The 25075-nt window shown below is 44.1% G+C and overlaps 1 protein-coding gene across 1 annotated transcript; it reads right to left on the bottom strand.

Moving 5' to 3' along the window:
* Positions 1–1450: 1450 nt before the first annotated feature.
* Positions 1451–20622, bottom strand: LOC123602923 (ATP-dependent RNA helicase DHX8-like). Its single transcript, XM_045487242.1, has 12 exons — positions 20458–20622; positions 15379–15464; positions 14756–14828; positions 14278–14374; positions 10068–10257; positions 8995–9142; positions 7325–7506; positions 5363–5557; positions 4873–5058; positions 4537–4747; positions 4009–4190; positions 1451–1687 (listed from the first exon to the last, which is right to left on the bottom strand). Exons 1-12 carry the CDS (start codon positions 20603–20605, stop codon positions 1466–1468), a joined length of 1920 nt encoding a protein of 639 aa, XP_045343198.1. The 5' UTR covers positions 20606–20622; the 3' UTR covers positions 1451–1465.
* Positions 20623–25075: the final 4453 nt, after the last annotated feature.

Genomic DNA, 25075 nt, shown 5'->3' with positions numbered 1-25075 from the left:
TGAGCCCTTCATCAGGCTCTGCACTAACAGTGCAGAGCTTGCTTGGGATTCTCTCTCTCTCCTTCTCTCGCTCTGCCCTTCCCCCGCCCTCAAAATAAGTGAACTTTCAAAACAAAACAAAACAAAACAAAACCAAAAAAATGGTTATCAGGACTTTACAAATTCCTATGCCAGCCCCAAACCAAAGGATACAGTAGAAGTCTCTAACCACACAAAGGCAGGCAGCAATGGCACACACTGGCGGACTCCACAGCATTCTACAGATGTCTCTCCAAATCAGAGAGGCCAAGTACAGCTAATTTCTCAATCACTGCGAGTTGCACCCACCACGCAGGGGCCAGACTACCCCGGTTCCAATCCTGGCTCCCCCAGCTGTGTGACCTTAGGCAAGTCACTTAACCCCTCTGTGCCTCATGCTCATCTGTGAAATGAGGGTAATAACACCACCTACCACCGAGGATGGATGCGAGAATGCAATGAGTTCGTGTATGTACAAGTACCTCGCGCCTGGCACTTACTAAGTACTCTACAAGTGGTAGCTACTATTACCTTAAGCTCAAAATGAAAATAGCCTTATGATTTTTATGGATGACGAAAATCATACGTGCCTCTTATAAAATATTAAGAAAATACGCAGAAGCATAAAGAAAAACAATGCATTTCACCCCCCTCAACACGGTAACCAGCAGCTCCACCGACAGATAACCCCGACGACCGTGTTGACCACGTGCTTTCAGTCCCAGGCACGCTCATGCACACTGTATACCCACGTGCGCTATTTATTTTTAAACAAAAGTTGGATTCTACTGCTCATGCTACGTTTCAGCTCACTGTTTTCAAAAAACATATCACAATTATAGCTGATGTCATTAAACATAGATGCGCACCACCCTGTTAACGCCACACAACATTCTATGGCGTGGATATACCATCTTTTATTCAACGACTTTCCTTTTGGAGTTCAGCTAGAATTTTCCCAGGTTTCCTTTCATATAAATCATGCTTCAGTGAACATCCTTTTCCCTTACTCTCAGACATGCGCTCAGTCACTACGAAACTTTGAGATGTACTCCTGGAAGTGGAACTCTTTTGTCCAAAGAATGAACTTTTCAATGTTGGATACGCTGTAGCCAAAATGCCCTCAAAAAGGCGGACCAGGTTATTCATTTTTAAAAATAATTTGAGTAGGAAATGATTCCATAATAACCAAAGAAACACATTAACATCTCATGCATTATTACTATCTCAGATGTCTGCGGCTAAGCACGGTATTTTTAAAAATACGTTCTTTTATGTTTTTATAATCTAGAGTGCTAAGTTAAACTTTTTCTTTAATTTCACATTTGACGAGGCTTTTTAATATCAAAACACTACCCTGAAGATTAAACACAAACAACACAAAAACGTCCCTTATCTCACAAAAGCCCCTAATACCTTAAAGGTTCATCTTTGAAAACAGTGAAGTTCAGAATACAAAATCATAAAAAATTTTCAGAGAAGCCTCAAAGAGGATTTTCAGGACCACTGTGGGTAGACGCTGCCATACCTGAGAGATTGGAGTGACCACGAGCTGGTCGATGCCAGTCTTGGAATTGTAAACTTTCTGCTTCACAAACCCAGGGTCCACCACATAGTAGATGCCGTCAATGGTCAGCGAGTTCTCTGCGATGTTGGTGGCAATCACGACCTGCAGACAAGAGGGACACAGCTGGAGTGAGCTGGCCAGGCTCAGCCCTGAGGTGTGACACAGGACGTCTGACCCCAGACATCTTCCTGAAGGACTGTGCAGCGATCTCCCTCTCTAGGTGACTAGCTGGCACTTACTCTGTTTGGCTTCATCTTAAGGGTCAAGTTGGGGACGGGGTGGTACCTGAGAGGAGAAGTGGAAGAGGAGAAAGCAATAGCCAATGAAAGCCAATTTCATTTGGTGCAAATGGCTACATATCTCATCTTCTAGATCCAATGCTGATTACTACAATTTTCTCGCACCCTGGGAAAGCAGAGATTTCCTGGCATCACATGTGCCAGTGCAAAATGAGATTTTTCTTCCCCCATGGGGACATCTGGACTACAAAATGGGCTGTTTGTGTATGTGGAACAAGAGAGAGATTTTTTTTTTCCCTGATCATAAAATGAACGAGGCGGCAGAGGAATTTCACGGTTTGTGTGTATGCAGCAGTACGCGTGATCTAGAAGATTATTGGTCTCGGCTTGGCACTGCCACTGTTCTTCCACAGAGGTTCAGCTAATAAACCACAATTGCTTGGAAAAATCATTGCAAGGAAGCACCAGAACATCCCACGTCATGCCAGCATCTCACTGGCCCTGAAAGGCTTCCACCTGCCACAGAGCTGCAGAGCCCTCTTCCAAAGAAGTCCGATCATCACCAACAGAACAGAGGAGGAATCGTCGTCTTCCCACCCCTCCCAAACCTGCTCCTCCTCCGTCTTTCCCTCCTCAGCACCATCTTCCGTCCAGCTGTCCAAGCCAGAAAGCTGGGAGTCATTCTTGACTTCTCCCCGCCCTTCACCCCTACACCTCCAGGCACCCACTAGGTCTTGTCCACTCTAACTCTTCAATGTTATTCAAATCCATCTTCCATTCCTAGGAATATACTCAAGAGAAGTGAAACATATGCCTGCACAGAAACTTGTAAACAAACGCTCCTAGCGGCATTGTTCATAATACCTAAAATGTGGAAACAACCCAAATGTCCAACAGCTGAGGAACGGGTAAACAAAATGTGGTACATCCACTCTGTGGATGTAGAATATCATTCTACGACAGAATATTATTCGGCAATAAAAAAAAAAAATGAAGTCCTGACACATGCAACAACATGGATGGAGCTTGAAAATATGCTGAGTGAAGGAAGCCAGTCACCAAGGACCACATGTTACATTATTCCATTTATATGAAATGTCCAGAACAAGCAACTCCAGAAAATAGACTAGTGGTTTCCAGGGGCTGAGCAGAGGGGGGAATGGGGGGGGGGGGGGGGGGAGACAGTGACTGTTAAAGGGTACAGGGTTTCTTCTGGAGGTCATGAAATTATTCTAAAATCAACTGTACTGATTAATGGTTAATTACTATTAACGGTAATTAATGGTCAAACAATTCTGTGAATATACTAAAAGAAACTGAATTCTGTTTTAAAGAGGTGAATTGTAGGGGCGCCTGGGTGGCGCAGTCGGTTAAGCGTCCGACTTCAGCCAGGTCACAATCTCGCGGTCCGTGAGTTCGAGCCCCGCGTCAGGCTCTGGGCTGATGGCTCAGAGCCTGGAGCCTGTTTCCGAGTCTGTGTCTCCCTCTCTCTCTGCCCCTCCCCCGTTCATGCTCTGTCTCTCTCTGTCCCAAAAATAAATAAACGTTGAAAAAAAAAAAATAATAAAAAAATAAAGAGGTGAATTGTATTTGTATCTATCTTAGTAAAGCTGTTACTTGAAAAAGTCCATCTGTCTCCTCTCCCCCCGTCACACGTGCACAGCAGTTAGCACCAGCCATGAACTCCGAACTACGCAGCCCCTGAAAGGCTCTGCACGCTCTTGCCCCTGGGCTACCACAGGCTGTCCTCTCGTGTCCTGCTGTCCTTCTTGCCTATGTAAGCAGCCACGTGCTCTTCAGGACTAGCTTAGATCCTCACCTCTTCTAAGAATTCTGGGTCAGGGGCTCCCCCTCTGGGTACACAGAGCCCCAGCAGCTCTTTCACACCGTATGTTAAAGGCCTGTCTCTCAGTAGATGCCCCATGGCAGATAGAGGCCTGGCCTCCCGCCCCGGCGTGTACCCCAAAGCCTGACAGACGCTTCGAAGATACTTGCTGAATGAAGGAGAGGAAGACGAGCAGGGGCCGCATATAAGATCCTCACTCCTTAACAGATTGGTCGAACTAGTTTCTAAGACATAAAAAAACAAGGCTCGCATACACCCGAAGCAATCCCCATCAGGGCCAGGTGCACACCCCACGTGGTTTCAGAGCATGCGGGCGCTTCCCGTCTGCCCAGCGTTACCTTTCTGCTGCCAGGTGGGGCCGGGTCAAAGATTCGGGTCTGCATCTCACTGGGGAGAGCAGAGTACACGGGCAGGATGATCAGCTCCGGGACATCCGGTCCCAGGGATTTCATTCTTTCATATAGGATCTCGCACACGGTATCGATCTCCTCCTGACCAGTCAGGAAGACGAGGATGTCACCTAAGAAGAGAACGTTTACTTCCTGTATGTTCCACACGAAAGCCACGGTGACATTAAAAGAAGGCCCAATGACAGAAAACACGCTCCTATTCCGACCTCTAAGAAATCAAGAGGTTTTCATCTGTCCATGTTTATTCTGATTTTTCATTTTTTCTCATTTTTCATTTTTTAAAATTTGTGTCTATACTTCACGTTATTATATAGACCATTACCACCGCTTCAAACATGCAAGACTTGGGCTTGCAGGGAGACCAATATTTAAAAGACATTTTTTAAAAGATGAGAAAAAAAGCTACCTGCATTAGGACTTTTGGCCCATGAGGAACAAAATTCTCTTTCCTCCTACCTGGTGGTTCTGTTAAGTGGATCTGCATGACAGTGATCAAGCTGGCATCCACATAATCTGTCTCAGGTTCCTTTGTGTACAGTATTTCCACTGGATATGTTCCACCTGGGATGGTGAAGATGGGAGCTTCATAGAAGTACTGAGAAAACTTCACTGCATCCAATGTGGCTGAGGTGACAATCAGCTTCATGTCCTGCCATTTCTGAACCGTCTACAGAGAAGTGCAGTGTGGCTTTACTAAGAAGGACTAACCAGCAAGGCACAGGTACTCAAATCCAATTCCCAGGATTCAGTCCCCAACAGGTAGAAGAAGGTCGCCAAAGAGCACCTAGTTACCTTCTTCAACAATCCAAAGAGCACGTCAGTGTGAATTGTTCTCTCGTGCGCCTCATCCAGCATGATGATTGCATACTGTGTGAGGTCGGGATCAATCAGGCACTCTCGGAGCAACATCCCATCTGTCATGTACTTGATGACTGTTTCTGGGCTGGTGCAGTCCTCAAACCGAATGGTGTAGCCCACCTAAAGCAGAACCAAAGCTGAAAACCTAGACACAAATCTCTCCTTTCTGCAATTCCCAACCAAGACTGCAGCCCAGTTAGACTGTTACCTGAAATCTTAGGTAAGAATCTGAGCAAGATGTGCAGTGACTTCCTCCTAGTAAAATCTGCCTTGGACTTGACCCTGAACACATCAATGACGACAACCCTCTCCCCCTCAGGAGAAACCTGAAGAAAGGTAGTACTATTCCCATTTTATAGGTGGAGATGTGGGCCTTTCCACACTTTCTTTAGGCATTTCCAAAACAACTTCAGTACCCATTTACCTCCTGGCCTAAGCAACAACCAAACTCCTCCGACACTCTTTTGGCCACCGACATGGCTGCTACTCTTCGGGGCTGGGTACATCCAATCTTGCCCCGGGAAGTGTAGCCTGCCTCTGCCAGGTATTGGGTGATCTGCGTTGTCTTCCCAGATCCTGTCTCTCCAATGACAATCAGGATTTGATTGTCATGAACAGCCTGAAATTAACAGAATATAAATAAATACAGTCATTAAAATCTCCCACATTACTCTGGAGGAAAATAATATTTACGTTCCAACACTGAAGAAGAAAAGGGGGATCAATAATATACATATGGTGAGATTACAGAGTGAAAATTATTTTTAATCACACATAAAAAAATATGAGTGGTGGTTTTCTATGGGCAAGGCTCTTTCTTATTTTAACTGCATGTGTAACTTAAAAACTTGAGGGGCGCCTGGGTGGCGCAGTCGGTTAAGCGTCCGACTTCAGCCAGGTCACGATCTTGCGGTCCGTGAGTTCAAGCCCTGCGTCAGGCTCTGGGCTGATGGCTCAGAGCCTGGAGCCTGTTTCCGATTCTGTGTCTCCCTCTCTCTCTGCCCCCCCCCCCCCATTCATGCTCTGTCTCTCTCTGTCCCAAAAATAAATAAATGTTGAAAAAAAAAAAATAAAAAAAAAAAAAAACTTGAAACTTATGGGTATTCTTTAAATGACAATTCTTTTAAAAATTTTATTCGCTTTCTTTTTAATTTTTTTTTTAATGTTTTTAGTTATTTTTGAGAGAGAGAGAGAGAGAGCATGAGCAGGGGAGGGGCAGAGAGAGGGGGAGACACAGAATCTGAAGCAGGCTCCAGGCTCTGAGCTCTCAGCACAGAGCCCGATGTGGGGCTCGAACTCACGGAGTGTGAGATCATGGCCTGAGCTGAAGTCGGATGCTCAACCGACTGAGCCACCCAGGCGCCCCTTACTCGTTTTCTTAAATTTATAAAAACATAAAGGCAATGCTAAAAGCATAAGCTACCACCCAGGTATCTCTGATTCTACATATTTTTTTAAGTACTACATCCACATGGTTAAAGAATTCAACAGTAAATAAAATAGGCATATAACGTGTTCCTTTCCACTGCCAAATCTCCATACCCCAAAAGTCATCTTAATTCTACACCGTTTATAACAGCAAAGGATTGCCATCAACCTATATGTCTATTAATACAGGACTAGTTAAATAAGGACTAGTTAAATAAGCCAGAGCATATCCACATAACAAACCACCACACACACAAAAAAAGGAACAATTTCTGAGCTGTATCATTAAGGGGAAAAACAAGATGCAGAGTATATGTGTAATATGCTGCCTGCCATCTAGAAACATACAATACACATAAAACATATAATGTCTATGAATGCATGTACATATGTACTTGTACTCGCTTGCGTACGTCTGAGATAGCACTGAAAGGATTCACTGTGAACTAGTAAACTCAGTTGCCTAGGGAAAGTTTGGTTGTCTTAAAATCCAATCTCCAAAAAAATGGAAATAACTACCTAAAGCAAAGTCCTGCCCATATGGGATCATTGGTCAAGCATCCCCATTTTTCTTACTGACCAGAGATATTGGTCTGCCCACTTGGAACTGCTCTAGGGGCCACCAGTTCAAACAGGTTTATTTCTTCTTTGGGGGGAAAAAAATAGGTAGAGGCGCCTGGATGGTTCAGTCTGTGAAACATCCAACTCTTGATCTGGGAGTTGTGAGTTCAAGCCCCATGTTAGGTACAAATTACTTAAATAAACTTTAGACAATGTATACACTAATACACATATGTATTTTAAAGTACTTGGAAACGTTCTGGGTTTTTTTCTATTCTCTTTGGAGAATGTACAAATGTACACATACCTGTCCAGCTAATTTCAGTTCAAACACGTCATCCTTCTTTTAGAAAACACCGCTACTCCTACACCAATACAACACAAAGGGGCATCTCACCTGGACCAGCTGCTCCTTCAGTTTGTAGATGGGCAGGCTCTCTCTCTGCTCAATGATTGACATCTGGGTCTTTTTTCCATATGAAGCTTTGTTGCCCCCAAAAGCATGCTTCTTCCACTCGGGAATGTCATTGGGCATCATCCCGATACCCCTCATATTGGCAGCGATCTGTCTGCCTTCCGCTGCAAAGGAAAACAGGCAACTTAGTACTATCCTGAAGCTACCTCAGTGCCCCTGCCCTCAACAGTCAACAAATCCCATTTCTCCGGTTCATCCCTCCCGTCTGCTACCTCTTGTGTTCAAGCCACCATCCTCTCTCTTCCATTAGAAAAGCCTCCTAAGTCAGCTCAGGTGTCTACACTTGCCCACCCAATCCATTCTACAGGGTACCCTCAGTAATTCTTTGGTAATGCAACTCTGATCATGCCCTTCCCCTGTTTAGAACCTGGCAACACTCCCGAGTGGACTTTAGAATTGAGCCCCAATTCCTAATGCCATCTCCAAGTCCTGCCCCCCCCCCCACCTCATCCCCACCATTCCAGTCCAGCCACACAGGCCTGCTTTCCATCTCACGGCCCAAGCCCAGAAAATTCCTCAGCCTGGAACACGTGCCCCCTGGCTCCACCTCAGCCCCTCCGATGACAAAGTCCTATTTATCCTTCCAGTCTCAACTTTCTCAGGGAAGTGACCTACACCACCTGTACTTCTTCACGTACCACTAGTCATGATTTAGGTAGTAATTTGGGAACTGTTTGATTAATAATTGATTTTCCCCACTAAACTGCAAGCCTCATAAGAGAAGAGATCATGTCTACTTAAAGTGTGGCTCAGTTTCCCAGTTGCCTAACACATATTACTAAGTACTTGTTATGACTGTATCGAGGAGTTACTTAACATTTACTGCACAAAGAATTATGTAAAAACGGAAGTTTCAAAGCTGTATTATCTTTAGCATAAAAAAATTCTTAGGGTGTCTGGCTGGCTCAGTTAGTAGAGTGTATGGCTCTTGATCTTGGGGTTGTGAGTTTGAGCCCCACACTGAGTGTGGAGATTGCTTAACAATAAAATACTTTTTAAAAAATCTTTTTCTTGGGGCGCCTGGGTGGCGCAGTCGGTTAAGCGTCCGACTTCAGCCAGGTCACGATCTCGCGGTCCGTGAGTTCGAGCCCCGCGTCAGGCTCTGGGCTGATGGCTCAGAGCCTGGAGCCTGTTTTGGATTCTGTGTCTTCCTCTCTCTCTGCCCCTCCCCCGTTCATGCTCTGTCTCTCTCTGTCCCCAAAATAAATAAACGTTGAAAAAAAAAAAAATTTAAAAAAAAAAAAAAAATCTTTTTCTTTTTTAAGTAAGCTCTATGCTCAACATAGGGCTTGAACTCATGACCCTGAGATCAAGAGTCCCATGCTATATTGACTGAGCCAGCCAGGCACCCCAAGCATAAAAAATTCTTAAGTTATTCAGAAGAAAAACTCAGTCTAATGATTTGACCAGGGTTACTAAAACATTTTTGGTTTTAAACGTTTAAAAACAAACACACAAAAAACATGCTTTAACCAAAGGGAAAAATCCCCAAATCAAAGCTAAGGCTGAATTTTTAGTATGTGCTGGCAGTGCTTGTACTTCAAGGCTCGGGTTATTTGTGAGAAGTCCACACACCCCTACCAGGGTCTTACCATCAGGCAGAGGATCAACCCAGTGTTTGTTGAGCCCCATGGGAATAGAATCCATCTCAGCTTCCCGCTGGGCCTGCTTGAGTTCCCGCCTTTCTTTGGCTAAGGCACTCTGCATCATTGCTGCTTGGGAGAGGGAACCATCTGGGTTCTAGTGCAACAGAAGACAAGCAGCATCAGAGTGAGATCTCAGCATAAAATGGCCAGGAACTAAAATGTAAATGTTAAGCCCCTTGAATCTAAAAAACGAGATCCACCTAGAAGGATGTACCATACTACACTGGAGGTACTGGGGGTGTTGGTTGAAGAGGAGAACCCCATGAGAGATAGGACAGACAAGAAAGGGATAAGAATTCTTCTGTAAGGTCCCAAGAACTAAAATTCAGACCAACATGGATGCCTCAATGAGAGATTTCAACTCTGCTTACAGAAGAGCTAATAATCAGATCCATCTGGAGATGGAATGGCTCTCCTTAAGGGTTGATGAGTTCTCTGTCACCAACAATGTCAAGCAGATAGAACACTACATGGGAGGAACACTGCAGGACACAAGTGAATTACAAGCACTGCATGGATGGCTGGGCTGGGAGACTTTAAAAATACCCTTCTCCAAAATCTAAATTAATTAATAAAATACCCTTCTCCAAACCTAAAAATTTATCACAACTTCCCACGAATTCTCTTCACAGCTCTGTCTTTCCCAGTACCCGCTTTCCACTGAGGGCCAGCCCCAAATGGTCAAGTGAATGCTTCAAAACTGCCTTTGAACGTGTAAGGTAATTATCCAAGCCCCTAAGGCAGGGGCAAAAGCAGTGACAGATCAAACACTCCTATTCCCCTCTTTCTTCCCAAAATACACTAGAATGAGAGCAAAAGAATTAAAAAGTCCAAAGTAACAAAGCCGTCAGTCACCCTTTAAAACAATAATATTCTAGACCCTGACCAACAGTCAATACACCTTCTAGCCTGAGTTCTGCTTACATGGACGTAATAGCCTGCTCTGAAAAACGGAACAGTTACTTTAGGGAAAAGAAGTTCATGTGACGTGTCCAAGTTAGAGTCCCAGCATTTCTCACCTTAACGATTTTAATAGGGCTCATGTCCATGCTTTGCTTGGTGTGCCCTCTCAGGAATGGAGGCTCTTCCTCAACCAGCTCGATCTCAAGATCTTCATCTAAAAGTCCCCCCAAAGAAGAATTAGCAAAAAAATAAGAGAGAAATAGCCAATCATTTTCACCACAACTGGTTTCCATGGGCACCAGCAATCTTTATGAAAGATAGCTCCCAAGGTCAAAAAGACAGCAATCCAAGTGAAACTAATGGAAATGACTGTTTCCCCTGCCCTCCAGGTATTTCTGAGCATTTATGTTCTGGCCTAAAAACTGATCAGCGGAACTACTTCCAAAAGAAGTTAAGCCTGTAGAAAAACGTGGTCTAACATTCCAAATGTTACTAGGTATTTTCCACCCAACTTCATTATGGAGTAACTTAACCCACAACAGACTGGCAAAAAAATTAAGTTGAACAATCGGACGATACCGACTGTCGTCAAGAATATAAGCCACAGGAGCGCACACTTATGATAAAAGTATAAATTGGGGGCACCTGGTTGACTCAGTGGGTAGAGCATGAGACTCTTGATCTTGGGATTCTAAGTTTGAGCCCCACATTGGTTACAAAGATTAGTTAAAACCAAAAGTCTCTTTTTAAAATGATTTTAGTGTTTTTTATTTGAGAGAGCAGGTGCACACACAGGCAGGGGAGGGGCAGAGAAGGAGACAGAGAATCCCAGCAGACTCGAGCTGTCAGCACAGAGCCTGACACAGGGCTCAAACCCACAAACCACAAGATCATGACCTGAGTCAAAACCAAGAGGCGGAAGCTCAATCGACTGGGCCATCCAGGCTTCCCAAAAATAAAATCTTTAAAAAAAAAAAAAAAAAAAAAAAAAAAAAGAGGTGTAACTTGAAACACAAACTTTAGAAAGCAATTTGGACTGCCTCATAAGGTTTAAATCACACACGTCCTACTGCCCAGTCATTCTTCTCCTACACATATAGGGAAAAGAAAAGGTCCTGCTATGTGTATTAAGAAACAAGAATAGGAATTTCATAATAGCGTTATATGTAAACAAAATACCAGAAATAGCCCTTACGCCCATGGAAAGCAAAATGGATAAATGATGGTAAATTTCTACACAGAAAACATTACACCAGCAAAAGTGAAATACAACTATAAAAATCATCATAGGGGCGCCTGGGTGGCGCAGTCGGTTGGGCGTCCGACTTCAGCCAGGTCACGATCTCGCGGTCCGGGAGTTCGAGCCCCGCGTCAGGCTCTGGGCTGATGGCTCAGAGCCTGGAGCCTGCTTCCGATTCTGTGTCTCCCTCTCTCTCTGCCCCTCCCCCGTTCATGCTCTGTCTCTCTCTGTCCCAAAAAAAATAAAATAAACGTTGAAAAAAAAATTTTTTTTTAAATAAATAAATAAATGTAAAAAAAAAAAACTTAAAAAAAAGAATTCTAGCAATTCCTTTTAAAGAATTTAAAGAAGTGTTTTTAAATTTTTTTTTTTCAACGTTTATTTATTTTTGGGACAGAGAGAGACAGAGCATGAACAGGGGAGGGGCAGAGAGAGAGGGAGACACAGAATCGGAAACAGGCTCCAGGCTCTGAGCCATCAGCCCAGAGCCCGACGCGGGGCTCGAACTCACGGACTGCAAGATCGTGACCTGGCTGAAGTCGGACGCTTAACCGACTGCACCACCCAGGCGCCCCATAAAGAAGTGTTTTTAAAGAATTGTACTCTCTTCCCCCTTTTCACCTGCTAAATTTTTTTCCACAGTGCTTACTGTTATCAGCTATATTATACACTGTGTACTTGTTTACTGCCTATATCTTCCCCACTAGTGGAGTTTACATGTTTATTTCCTGCCCCCATCCCAATACTATGATGTAATCTCCAAGAGAGCAGACATTCTATCTGTCTTGTTCACAGCTGTATCCCTGGTACTTAGATTAGTGCTTGGTACATAGTAGGTACTCAATAAACACTTGCCAGAATAAAATTTAAAAATCAAAACACTTAAAAAAAATTAGACCGAACACATAACAGAGCAAAAAAAAATCTCACTTCACACATCAGGTATCTGTTCTAGAACCTTATTTCATAGCCCTAATCACTGCTTCCCACAATTCTCAATCCCATTTCCCTCAAATATTCTCTAAACTCTTCAACACTATACTATGTATAGTACATGCTCAGGGAGTGATCCAACACTTTCAATTTGAAAAATATATTATGGGGCCCCTGAGTGGCTCAGTCAGTAAAGCATCTGACTTCAGCTCAGGTCATAATCTCACGGTTCATGAGTTTGAGCCCCGCATCGGGCTCTGTGCTGACAGCTCAGAGCCTGGAGCCTACTTCAGATTCTGTGTCTCCCTCTCTCAGCCCCTCCCCTGCTCACTCACTATCAAAAGCAAATAAACATTTTTAAAAAAGAAAGAAAGAAGAATATATTACAATGAGAACTCCTGGGTGGCTCAGTCGGTTAAGCGTCCAACTCTCGATTTCAGCTCAGGTCATGATCTCATGGTTTGTAAGACTGAGCCCCACATCGGGCTCCATACTAACAGCGTGGAGCCTGCTTGGGTTTCTCTCTCTCCCTCTCTCTCTGCCCCTTCCCAGCTCACACACTCTCTCTCTCAAAATAAATAAGTAAACTTAGAAAAGAAAAACATATGGCACAAAAACAGACACATAGACCAATGGAATAGAATAGAAACCCCAGAACTAGACTCACAAACGTATGGCCAACTCATCTTTGACAAAGCAGGAAAGAACATCCAATGGAAAAAAGACAGTCTCTTTAACAAATGGTGCTGGGAGAACTGGACAGCAACATGCAGAAGGTTGAAACTAGACCACTTTCTCACACCATTCACAAAAATAAACTCAAAATGGATAAAGGACCTGAATGTGAGACAGGAAACCATCAAAACCTTAGAGGAGAAAGCAAGAAAAGACCTCTCTGACCTCAGCCGTAGCAATCTCTTACTCGACACATTCCCAAAGGCAAGGGAATTAAAAGCAAAAGTGAATTACTGGGACCTTATGAAGATAAAAAGCTTCTGCACAGCAAAGGAAACAACCAACAAAACTAAAAGGCAACCAACGGAATGGGAAAAGATATTTGCAAATGACATATCGGACAAAGGGCTAGTATCCAAAATCTATAAAGAGCTCACCAAACTCCACACCCGAAAAACAAATAACCCAGTGAAGAAATGGGCAGAAAACATGAATAGACACTTCTCTAAAGAAGACATCCGGATGGCCAACAGGCACATGAAAAGATGTTCAACGTCGCTCCTTATCAGGGAAATACAAATCAAAACCACACTCAGATATCACCGCACGCCAGTCAGAGTGGCCAAAATGAACAAATCAGGAGACTATAAATGCTGGAGAGGATGTGGAGAAACGGGAACCCTCTTGCACTGTTGGTGGGAATGCAAATTGGTGCAGCCGCTCTGGAAAGCAGTGTGGAGGCTCCTCAGAAAATTAAAATAGACCTACCCTATGACCCAGCAATAGCACTGCTAGGAGTTTATCCAAGGGATACAGGAGTACTGATGCATAGGGGCACTTGTACCCCAATGTTTATAGCAGCACTCTCAACAATAGCCAAATTATGGAAAGAGCCTAAATGTCCATCAACTGATGAATGGATAAAGAAATTGTGGTTTAAATACACAATGGAATACTACGTGGCAATGAGAAAAAATGAAATATGGCCTTTTGTAGCAACGTGGATGGAACTGGAGAGTGTGATGCTAAGTGAAATAAGCCATACAGAGAAAGACAGATACCATATGGTTTCACTCTTATGTGGATGCTGTGAAACTTAACAGAAACCCATGGGGGAGGGGAAGGAAAAAAAAAAAAAAAAAAAAAAGAGGTTAGAGTGGGAGAGAGCCAAAGCATAAGAGACTGTTAAAAACTGAGAACAAACTGAGGGTTGATGGGGGGTGGGAGGGAGGGGAGGGTGGGTGATGGGTATTGAGGAGGGCACCTTTTGGGATGAGCACTGGAGGTTGTATGGAAACCAATTTGACAATAAATTTCATATATTAATAAAAATTTAAAAAATACCCCCCCCCCCAAAAAAAAAAAAAGAAAAGAAAAACATATTACAATGAACACAAATGTAAAACCAGTAACTAATAACACACACAAAAGGGACAGGGCTCAGAGAAATACCCAATTAGAAGAGACATTCTCAAAATGGTATCGGTACCCGGACAGAAGGGTTGTCTGGTTGACAAAGCACTGGGAAGAGTTCCTTCAGCTTTTCCTTTCCAGTTTTGGGTTTAACAACTGGATCTTGTTTCATCACAGAGCATATAAAGGGGTTAAAAAAAAAAAGATATATTTAATATTCTTAATGGTTAACAATGAACTTTAACATCAGATTTGCATCAAACTAAAAACAGAACATGGCATTTTTCTACATATTATTCATATACATTACTATACACATAATTCAATTTCCTAAAAATAACGTTGATTACAAACTACGTGGGCATGGGGGAGGGCGCGAAGATACATCAGAATTCATCTGGTTATGTAAGCTTAAGTCATTTGGAAAATTTTACCAGAATGTGTACTTGCTCAGCAGCTGCTGCAAGGGACAGAAACAATTTACAGGATGCTCACAAGCTAGACCATTCTGGAGGCTGAAGCTCAGCCAGATGCCCTACTCACCTTTGCTAGTAGAAGGCTTTGCTGGAGGCCGCATGGTTTGTATGAGGCGTAGCAAGTTACTAATAAGAGAATCCTTTGAAAAGAAACAGAACAAAAATGATCAGCCCCTGAATCAGTGCTTGAAAACAGTCAGAAATGGGATGACCTTTAAAGGGTGGGTGCAGAGCTGAATTTAGCTAATTGGAACAAATGAAGTGCAGAGTATCAATCTGATGTGGCGTGAACCTAGCAAAGTAGCTTCGGATAAAGCGGATATTTTTGGACTTTTGGGAGGGAAAGGGAATTTAGTTCCCTTCAACCATTTTTGTTTTCCATGGTTTAGAACTACCTCCAAAACCCACACTCTTTTGTTTTTGACTTCCAGATTCATAGAACAAGGATACAAACACTCATAAAGACTTAATGCTGGAAATCCTACCCCATTTTCTTAGGAAGGTGTCACAGGAAATCCAGTTATATCACCACTGCTCGGTGGCATAAAAAAACATTACACACTTAATGGTTTCTTTGATTGGTATGTACAAGTTCTCTCCTTTCTCTATCAAAATCCCATGTTAAATCCTATCAAAATTTAAATTCAATAGTGACATTAAAACAAAATAGGGGTCTCCAGACACACATACCGTGAATTCAGCACCATTTTTGACCAGAGAAGCCTTAAAAGTATCAAAGGTGGTATTTTTCTCAGCAAGACTGATCACAAATTCAGCTGCAAACGAGAAAAGGGATTAAAACTGGAATGGACGTGAGCAAAAAATCATTTTCAAGTCCATTAAAAGCAGAACCAATTAGCCAATCCAACAGTCATAGAAACCAAAGAGTACTATCCAGTGAGGGTAAAGAAAGAGAATTTAGAGTACCAAGATTATCCGTGTATGTTCTAGTTAATTTTTAGAAACGAAAACAAGATATTCCTACAAAATGGCACACACACCTCACTGTCCCAGATGATATCCTACTCTTCTCATGAGACTACTAGCTGTGACCTGTTGTCATACAGACTCCAGAAGTAACAATGTCCAAAAGCAAGAGCCCACCCTCACCCTCCTGATGAAAGCCCACAGTAGGATGCCTTCTACAGTTTCTGCAAGGTCAGACTCAATCCACATATGAGAGCCAGGCAGCTGCTGGATGGTCCAATCTCCAAGTTGATAAAAGACTTACTCGCTTCCCAAATTTTTCACTACAAACCTGCCCAGTGTTTGAATTTCTTTTTTCTTTTTTTTTATGTTTATTTTTTGAGAGAGACAGAGACAGAGTGTGAGCAGGGAAGGAACAGAGAGAGGGAGACACAGCATCTGAAGCAGGCTCCAGGCTCTGAGCTGTCAGCACTGAGCCCGACGCGGGGCTCAAACTCATAAACCGTTGTATCATGACCTGAGCCGAAGTCGGATGCTTAATTGACCGAGCCACCCAGGCGCCCCTGAAATCTCTAATATTAGAGCTACTTATTAATTAAGAGACTTTCAGGAGAAAAGCGCATTTTATTAGGGGCTGAGATAATAAGCCTCACACTGTGAGCCCCACAAGAAAATGTTAATGATTTCATCTGGATTTTAAACCTAAAAATAACAATAATAACATGGACAACTAACATAAACTAGTGCTACCATACCACTTCCATGCTGGCATTTGTCTTTACTTTTTTTTTTTTTAACGTTTATTTATTATTGAAAGACAGAGAGAGACAGAGTGTGAGCAGGGGAGGGGCAGAGAGAGAGGGAGACACAGAATCTGAAGCGGGCTCCAGGCTCTAAGCTGTGAGCACAGAGCCTGACGTGGGGCTCGAACTCACAAACTGCGAGATCATGACCTGAGCCGAAGTCGGACGCTTAACCAACTGAGCCACCCAGGCGCCCCTGTCTTTACTTTTTTGAGGACATTAAGTAAAAGCTAAATGCCTTCAGGCTACATGAACATAGCCTACGCATAACAAGTTAGTATCAGCAACGCCAGTGGTTAAGACTTTTGACCACCTGCTACATGCCAGGCACTATGCTAAGTGCTTCACATGAGCTATCCCCATGATCCTCATAACCCTCATTGGTAGGTACCATTACTGGCCCTATTTTACAGACGAGGAGGCTAAGGGTTTGAGATGCTGACCTACCCAATAATAAATGGTGGAGCCAGGACTGGAACCCAGGCAATCTGACTTCAAAGCCCACATTCGGTAGAGAAATGTGGAGGGAGAAGTCAGTCATATGGTGCTAGACATGCAATGTTCAAGAGTCTATTTCAAAGCAATCAGCAGCATATTCACACTGCAGCTGTCATTAGTTAGGGCGGTTGTTTTTGTTTTTTGTTAATTTTCAGAATTATATGGGGGCACATTAAATTAACCGAGCTACCAAAAATGAATTAGTGGTTAAAAACAAGTCCATTGGAGCACCTGGGTGTCTCAGTTGGTTGAGTGTCTGACTCTTGCTTTAGGCTCACGTCATGATCTCACAGGTTCGTGGGATCAAACCCACATCTGGCTCTGCACTGACAGTGGGGAGCCTGCTTGGAATTCTCTCTCTGCATCCCCCCCTCTGTCCCTCCCCCTGCTCGCTGTCTCAAAATAAATAAATAAACATTAAATACATATACGTGTGTATATATTTATGTTTATTTATATTTATTTATATTCATATTCATATTCATATTCATATTTGGTCTTCATCCCCTTACCAGGCACAGCATTCCTAAAAGCCTTGGAATTTCAGGAAGTGTAGAGTGAAAAACATCTTTTGTTACATTAAGATGACTTTAGTAAAACCCCTAGATAATGTCATTTGGGAGCTGGTTGCCAGGGAAACCAACCATGTGATTACAGGCTGGAACTTTTAGCCCCACCATTGACCTCCAGAGAGGGGAGAGGGGCTGGAAATCGAGTTGACTTACCAACGGCCACTGATTTAATCGATTATGCCTCCTATAATGGAGCCTCCACAAACACGCAAAAGGACTGGGTTTGGAGAGCTTCTGGGTAGGTGAACAAGTGGAGACCTGAGGCAGTGGGGCACGCAGCATGGAAGCTCCTCGACCTTTCCCACATACCTTGTCCTACCCATCTCTTCCGTCTGGCTGTCCCTGGGTTATCTCCTTCTCTAATAAACCGGTAATCTAGTAAGTAAAATGTTCCTAAGTTCTGGGAGCTGCTCTAGCAAATTATCAAATCCAAGGAGGGGAGTCATTGGAACCTCTGATCTATAGCCACTGGCTCAGCACAGGTGACCACCTGGACTGTGAATGGCAACTGAAGTTTAAGGTGAGTCAGTCCTACAGGCCTGAGCCCTTAACCGGTGGGATCTGATGCTATCTCCAGATAGTGTCAGCATTGAGTTCAGTGACACCGATCTGGTGTCACAGAATTGCTTAGTGGTACTGGAAAAAACACACATCATAAATTGGGGGGGGGGGGGGGGGTAGGTATGCCTGGCTGGTTCAGTGGGTGGAGCATACGACTCTGGATCTCTGGGTTATGAGTTCAAGCCCCATGTTGGGTGTAGAGATTACTTAAAAAAAAAAAAATCTCAGGACATCTGAGTGGCTCAGTCAGCTAAGCGTCAGACTCTTGATTTCAGCTCAGTTCATGATCTCCCAGTCCATGGATTCAAGCCCCACATCGGGCTCTGCACTGACAGTGTGGAGCCTGCTTGGGATTCTCTCTCCCCCTCTCTCTCTCTGCCCCTCTCCGACACACGTGAGCCCCCGCTCTCTCAAAATAAGTAATCTAAAAAAATAAAGTAAAATCTTTTAAATAAATAAACATGGGAATAAATGGTGTTGGAATTAGAAACAGAAAAAGCTATTTGTGGCTTACTTGCAAATTAAACGAGGTCTTCAGTTATATACAGGCTAGAAAATCATGGAGTTTACACCTCACTTTACTTTTGTACATAATGAGGGTAACATCGAAACAATTTAACACTGGCTCAGTAAGTATTTGCTGAATGAAAGAACATATTACCCAGATAGTAAACTACAGGAGTGTTGCTCATTACCATCTAAAAGAGAAAGAGAATGAGAGAAAATGATACAGGACAGGCACATCTTGAATGGGAAGCAAGAAAAAAGTGAACTAAAATACACTGGCAGCAGGGCATCTTCCTAGGTGCTACAGGGTCACCCCGGGAAAAGCAACTATCATCCCCATTTCATAGATGATGAAAAGGGCTTCAGAGAAATTGGGTATCTTACTCAAGGTCACACAATCTAATTCCCCGGACCCCTTCTGTCACATGCCCTTTCCCTTCCATCTCTCCAGCTGGTGACTTAACTTCATCTTCATTTAGAAAGCAGAACAATCAAATAGATGTCTCTCCCTCATCTTCCTACCACCAACCCCTAAACCTGTCCGCATCTATAACCACATTCTCTGTTCTCCTTCCTATTAAGGAAGTGGGCCATCTGGCTATCAAATGGGCCGCCTGGCTGGCTCAGTCAGAAAAGCATCCAACTTCTGATCTCAGGGTCACGAGTTCCAGCCCCACATTGGGTACAGGGATTATTTAAATAAGACTTTAGGGGCACCTGGGGTGGCTCAGTCAGTTAAGCTTTCGACTTCGGCTCAGGTCATGATCTCACACTTCGTGGGTTCAAGCCCCACATCCGGCTCTGGGCTGACAGCTCAGAGCCTGGAGCCTGCTTCAGATTCTGTCCTTCTCTCTCTCTGCCCCTCCCCCACTTGCGCACACTCTCTCTCCAAAATAAATTTAAATAATTAAAAAAAAAAAAACTTTAATGGATCAGGCATCCCTGCACCTATCAAAGGTCAATGCCTCCACTCCTGCTCTTGACTCCATCCATCCCTTTGCCTTCATAAGGACTCCATTTTTCTGTGGCCTTAGCTCTAGGCCCTTAGCCTTTCTCAGTTCCTCGGTTGGGGTTCTCCACCTGTACAGTCTGTCCCCAAACGCCTAATAAATGGTTGAGAACTGTTAAAGGCAGACCTCAAAAGACCTGGGTTCCAGATCAGGCTCACATGTGATATGTGATATCGAGGGGGATTACTTAATTCATTAATCAGTGCCTTGTTTTCTTAATCGAAAAACAGATAATACATCTCACAGGGTCGTGACAAGACCAAGTAAGATAACATAAGTAAAACACCGTGCATAACATCTGGCATGCCAATAAATCTCGGCCATTATCATCATCATTATGATGCGGCGGCTGCTGCTGTTATTATTAACGCTGTTTAATTAACTGGGACCTGAGGAAAATAAAAACAGGAAGCAGGAGCGATAGCCACTCTGGGTTTCACTGACAGCTCTGGGCAATGGTTTCTTTTTTTTTTTTTTTTTAATTTTTTTTTTCAACGTTTATTTATTTTTGGGACAGAGAGAGACACAGCATGAACGGGGGAGGGGCAGAAAGAGAGGGAGACACAGAATCAGAAACAGGCTCCAGGCTCTGAGCCATCAGCCCAGAGCCCGACGCGGGGCTCGAACTCACGGACCGCGAGATCGTGACCTGGCTGAAGTCGGACGCTTAACCGACTGCGCCACCCAGGCGCCCCTGGGCAATGGTTTCTAAACAGCTCGGCCTGGAGAGTTCTCAAACGGGGGCCCCGGGCCGAAGGTTTCGCAGGACCGAGTGTCTGCGACAGAGAAAAAGAGACTCATACGGACACAATACTCAGCCTATCAACCCCATTTCTCCTTCGCTTCCCTCGACCCTAAGCCCAGAGGCCGCAGGGGCCTCCCCGAGCTTACCCAGGTCCTTGTCGTTGATCCCCAAGTGATTGTCCAGCTCGGTGCAAACTTTCGACACTAAAGACAGATACTCGAGTTTGGCGAGTTCTTCCGCGGGGCCTAGCTCGGTTCCGGTCACAGCCCCCGCCAGGGCCACGGCCACGGCCATTGCTACAGCTGCCCGCACCCCGCTTTACCGGGCCTTCTGAACTGCTCCGGGCCTGCTCCAGTTTTCACTTCCGGGTCGGCGCACGTCCCTGTTGTTTACAGTAAATTGAAAACTACCGGAACTTCCCATGACGCAACAGAGAACCATAGAGATCAGACAGGAAGTGCTTAAGGAAGGGACGGCCAAGTGGGTTACTCTGGGCGCCGGCCGCGCCCTCTACAGGCCATCCAGCTTCTTGGTCGGCTCTCAGGCCCGGAAACATTCACTCTGCGAGCTCTCCCACCCACCGTCGGCAGAGGGCGACCGTGGCCTGCGCAAGGGGCGCCGGGGAGGTCACGATCCCCGCGCCTCACGCGCGCCTGCGCCTGCGTTTTGAAAAAGGAACCCAAACTCAAGTTTGGAAAAGGCAAAACTCGGTTTACAGAGGTTCCCTGTATTACCAGGGCTTTGCCTCTTCGTGGCTCATAACTATCTCGAGCGATTCTGTAGGTGATAGTCTACTTCTGTTATTCATTCATTTTACGGATGAGGAAACAACACTTCTGTTATCTAGCTAAATGACATTGGGCAAATTAATCTGTGGAGACTGTTTTCTCATCTATAAACCGGGATAATGTTCTAACTGGGCTTAGGTGATAACGAAATAAGACAATTGTGCAAGGAACCTAATGCACAGTAAACACACTACAAATGGCGGTTACTATAATCCCAAAGCTGAGAGAGACAATGGCTACTGCAAAATTCATCTGTCAAGTACAGATCCCCTCAATCTGAGACCCCAGGGAGCCACCTGGCTCCTCTCTTGTGAAAACCCCTTCTGGGGGGGAACCTAGGTGGCTCAGTCAGTTAAGTGTCCAACTTTTTTTTTTTTTTTTTAAGTTTATTTATTTTTGAGAGAGAGAGAGCCTGTGAGTTGGGGAGGGGCAGACCGAAGGAGAGAGAGAATCCCAGGCAGGCTCTGCATTGTCAGCACAGAGCCCACTGTGAGGCTTGAACCCATGAACCATGAGATCGTGACCTGAGCTGAAATCAAGAGTGGGACATTTGGGGCGCCTGCGTGGTTCGGCCGGTTAAGCATCTGACTTCAGCTCAGGGCATGATCTCGCGGTTCGTGAGTTGGAGCCCCGCATCGGGTTCTGTGCTGACAGCTCAGATCCTGGAGCCTGCTTCAGATTCTGTGTCTCCCTCTCTCTCTCTGCCCCTGCCCTGCTCATACTCTGTCTCACTGAAATATAAACATTTAAAAAAAAAATTTTTTTTTAAAGAGTAGGACGCTTAACTGACTGAGCCATCCAGGTGCCCCAAGTGTTCAATTCTTGATTTTGGCTCAGGTCATGATCCCAGGGTCGTGGGATGGAGCCCCCGAGTTGGGCTTATGCTCAATATGGAGCCTGCTTAAGATTTTTTCTCTCTCTCCCTCTGCTCCTCTCCCCCACTCACAATCTCTCTGTGTCTAAAATAAAAATAATTTTGGGTGCTCAGTCGGTTAACGTTAACCGTTAAGGATTTTTCCACACCACACTGCTCTGTGTGATGAATAAGGAAATGAAGGCACCCCGAAGTGAATGACCCTCCGATCAAGTAAAAGGGAGGAAATCGGACCCTTTTGCTTTCAGCTTCAGGCTACATTCCCCTGCTGCACCTTTGGACTGTGTCCCTCCAACATGTCAGCATGGGCTTAGAAATGGCAGAGCAAACCACGGAGCAGTAGTTCCGGCTGACTGCAAGAGCTCCAGGCTTCCAGGTCTCTAAGGAATCAGTACTGCACTGATTCCTTTCCCCATGAATGGAAAGGAAAATCCTTCAACGTGCTCAACTTGCCAGCTTGGAATTAGGATATTAGAGACTTACTCCATTTGACTTCCTTTCTCTATGCTTCTTGGCTTTTAAAAATGTTATATTTATGGGGCACCTGGGTGGCTCAGTCGGTTAAGTGCCCGACTTGGGCTCAGGTCGTGATCTCACGGGTCTGTGAGTTCCAGCCCTGCCGTCCAGCTCTGTGCTGACGGCTCAGAGCCTGCTCTCTGCCCCTCCCCCACTCGTGCCGTGTCTTTCTCTCTCTCAAAAAGAAATAAACATTAAAAAATAAATAAATAAAAATAAAAATGTTATATTTATATTCTGCTTTTCTCCAATATTTAACTGGGGGGGGGGAGGGAGGGGACATAGAGTCTGTTTTGTCTTAAAATCTCTGTGGGGAAAAGGGCTATAGAACCATGGGTAATAGTAGGAGCAGTAAAATACTGTAGAAACTTTTAGAATTATTTGGGAGTTATTGAACATACATCTCAACAGTAAATACGAACAGGAAAACTTATTAAATTTTATTTACATAGGTATGTTTCAGGAGTGCAAGTTTGTTATGCAATACACATATTTCCTGTAACACCAAGGAATTTTTTTGAAGCCAAAGGAAAAGAAAGAAAAGCATAGATAATGGAACCTGACAGCCAAACACAGATGCACATGGAATCCTCCTCTTAAGAGACACTGAATCAAATGCAGTCCAAAAGCGAATGCATTCTAATTGTCCTTTGGTTCTTAATATATTTAATCAATGTTTTTTATTAATATTAAAAGATATTTTTAATATTACATCAATACAATTAATCCCCCATTATTATTATATTGCTTTCCTTGGATACCTTCCTTGTGACCCTCTTAACACAGCCATTGACAGTTCCCTGTAAATAATTTACCTTCACCAAACAATATATATATATTAAAATAAATAGCCTGTGTTTAGCATGCTTGGTCACCACCTTCACCACCACCCATGATGGGTAAGAAATGATTTCCTACCACCCTCTTTGTAGTAACAAGGACTTTGCATTTACGTCTGTTCCTAGACTGATATACGTGTTTGGCCCTAATCGCAATTCCCACATTATTTCTGCTCTGTCCCAGAAACTAGTCACAGCTCCTGGCATTTGGCTAAGAAGTTGGGGAAGGTAGAAAGCAGAGCAGAAGGTACTGAACCTCTTAGCAACCCTAGATTGGATGGGGGAAGGCAGAAATCATCTAAGTGTGTGTAGCTGAAAGGTGGCATCCTTAGGGAAGTTGGTGAGAAAAATCACAGGACTTCCTGTCACCAAAACAAAATGGTATTGCTACAACCAACACAGCCTAGCTTGTTCTGCTGGGGTAAAACTCAGGTCTCAGGAGAAACACCTCTGCTCTGGAAGGCAAAATCAGAATGATTTGCTTCTAAGCATAGAACTGCACTCAGTTGTTACTGTTATTAATGCAGAGGAACTTCAGAAAAAATGGCGCCTCCCTCACTGCTCCACTGGGGCCCTGAGGCAACCCAAAGATATTGACAAACATGGCCTGAGCCCCTGCATTTGAGGCCCTCCCTGATAAGGATGGGACCCCAGAGCAAGTGAAGTCCTGAAACACCCCTTTGCCTTTTCCTCCAAATTCTTCTCCAAATGTGAATCAATTCATCCAAACACATATTAAACCTCTACTTTGTGCCTGGGCACTGTGGTAGGCTCTGGAAAGGACCCTTAGGGATCTGGAAGGTGGTGGGAAACGATCAAGGAAGGACTAGAATCCTCTAAATGCTGCACTCGGGGTTGGTGGCAGAGCTGTGTTTATAACAGCTGCTCTCTGCTGCCTAAACATGAGGGCAGGTGATTGGAAGACAAAAAACAAAGCAGGCCTGCTCCCTGTCATCTGGGGGCAGCTGGGGGAGGAGAAGGGGCAGCCCAGGGTCAGGGCCATTTCACAGGGCAGTTTCTCCTGCTGCAACCCATTATTTGTCAGCCTTATCTTTTTATGCCCAGGCACAGCCTCAATTTTGCCCCAAATATCCCTGACCTAAAATTCCCTCTCTTGTTAGGCCATCAAATACCATCAGTAATAATGGATACTTTGGCTGCAATTCTCCAAAACTTCATGGTATTAGGCAAAAAATATTCCTCAAGAGGCTCTTTCTTAAGGCGCCCGGGTGGCTCAATCAATTAAGCATCCAACTTTGGCTCAGGTTCAGCTCTCATGGTTCACAAGTTCAAGCCCCACATCCAGCTCTGTACTGACAGCTCAGAGCCTGGAGTCTGCTACAGATTCTGTGTCTCCCTCTCTCTCTGCCCCTCCCCTGCTCGCACTCTGTCGCTCTCTCAAAAATAAATAAACATTAAAAAGAAAAAGTGGCTCTTTCTTTTTCATCACGAATTTCCTCATTCCTCACTTTAAGGCCTATCTTTAAAATATCAGGAAAAAAGAAAAAAAAATCAGACATCCAGACAGCCTTACAATTTGAACTTGGTGAAAAACGAAAAACAAAAGATTATTCTCTCATCTCCACCTCCTCACCTTCTGTGAGAATGATAAGGAATTTTCACATATTTATTTATGAATTAATCATCCTTTAAGTGACCCTGCTTCTTAAATTTAATTTAGATTGGTTTTCTTTATTTTTTTTTAAGTGCCTTTTTTTTTTTTAGTTATTTCTATACCCCGTGCAGG

Source organism: Leopardus geoffroyi, chromosome E1 (assembly GCF_018350155.1).
Source record: "Leopardus geoffroyi isolate Oge1 chromosome E1, O.geoffroyi_Oge1_pat1.0, whole genome shotgun sequence".
NCBI lineage: Eukaryota > Metazoa > Chordata > Mammalia > Carnivora > Felidae > Leopardus > Leopardus geoffroyi.
Note: the sequence above shows the minus strand (reverse complement) of the source record. Positions and strands in the feature narration are given on the sequence as shown.

Excerpts from the sequence above, each read along its gene's own strand:
- LOC123602923 (XM_045487242.1), bottom strand. The coding sequence starts at position 20,605 with ATGGCCGTGGCCGTGGCCCTGGCGGGGGCTGTGACCGGAACCGAGCTA. Across the intron at positions 15,465-20,457 it reads GATCAACGACAAGGACCTGG|CTGAATTTGTGATCAGTCTT; the intron begins GTAAGCTCGGGG and ends TCTCGTTTGCAG. Across the intron at positions 14,375-14,755 it reads AAAGCCTTCTACTAGCAAAG|ATCCAGTTGTTAAACCCAAA; the intron begins GTGAGTAGGGCA and ends TGATGAAACAAG.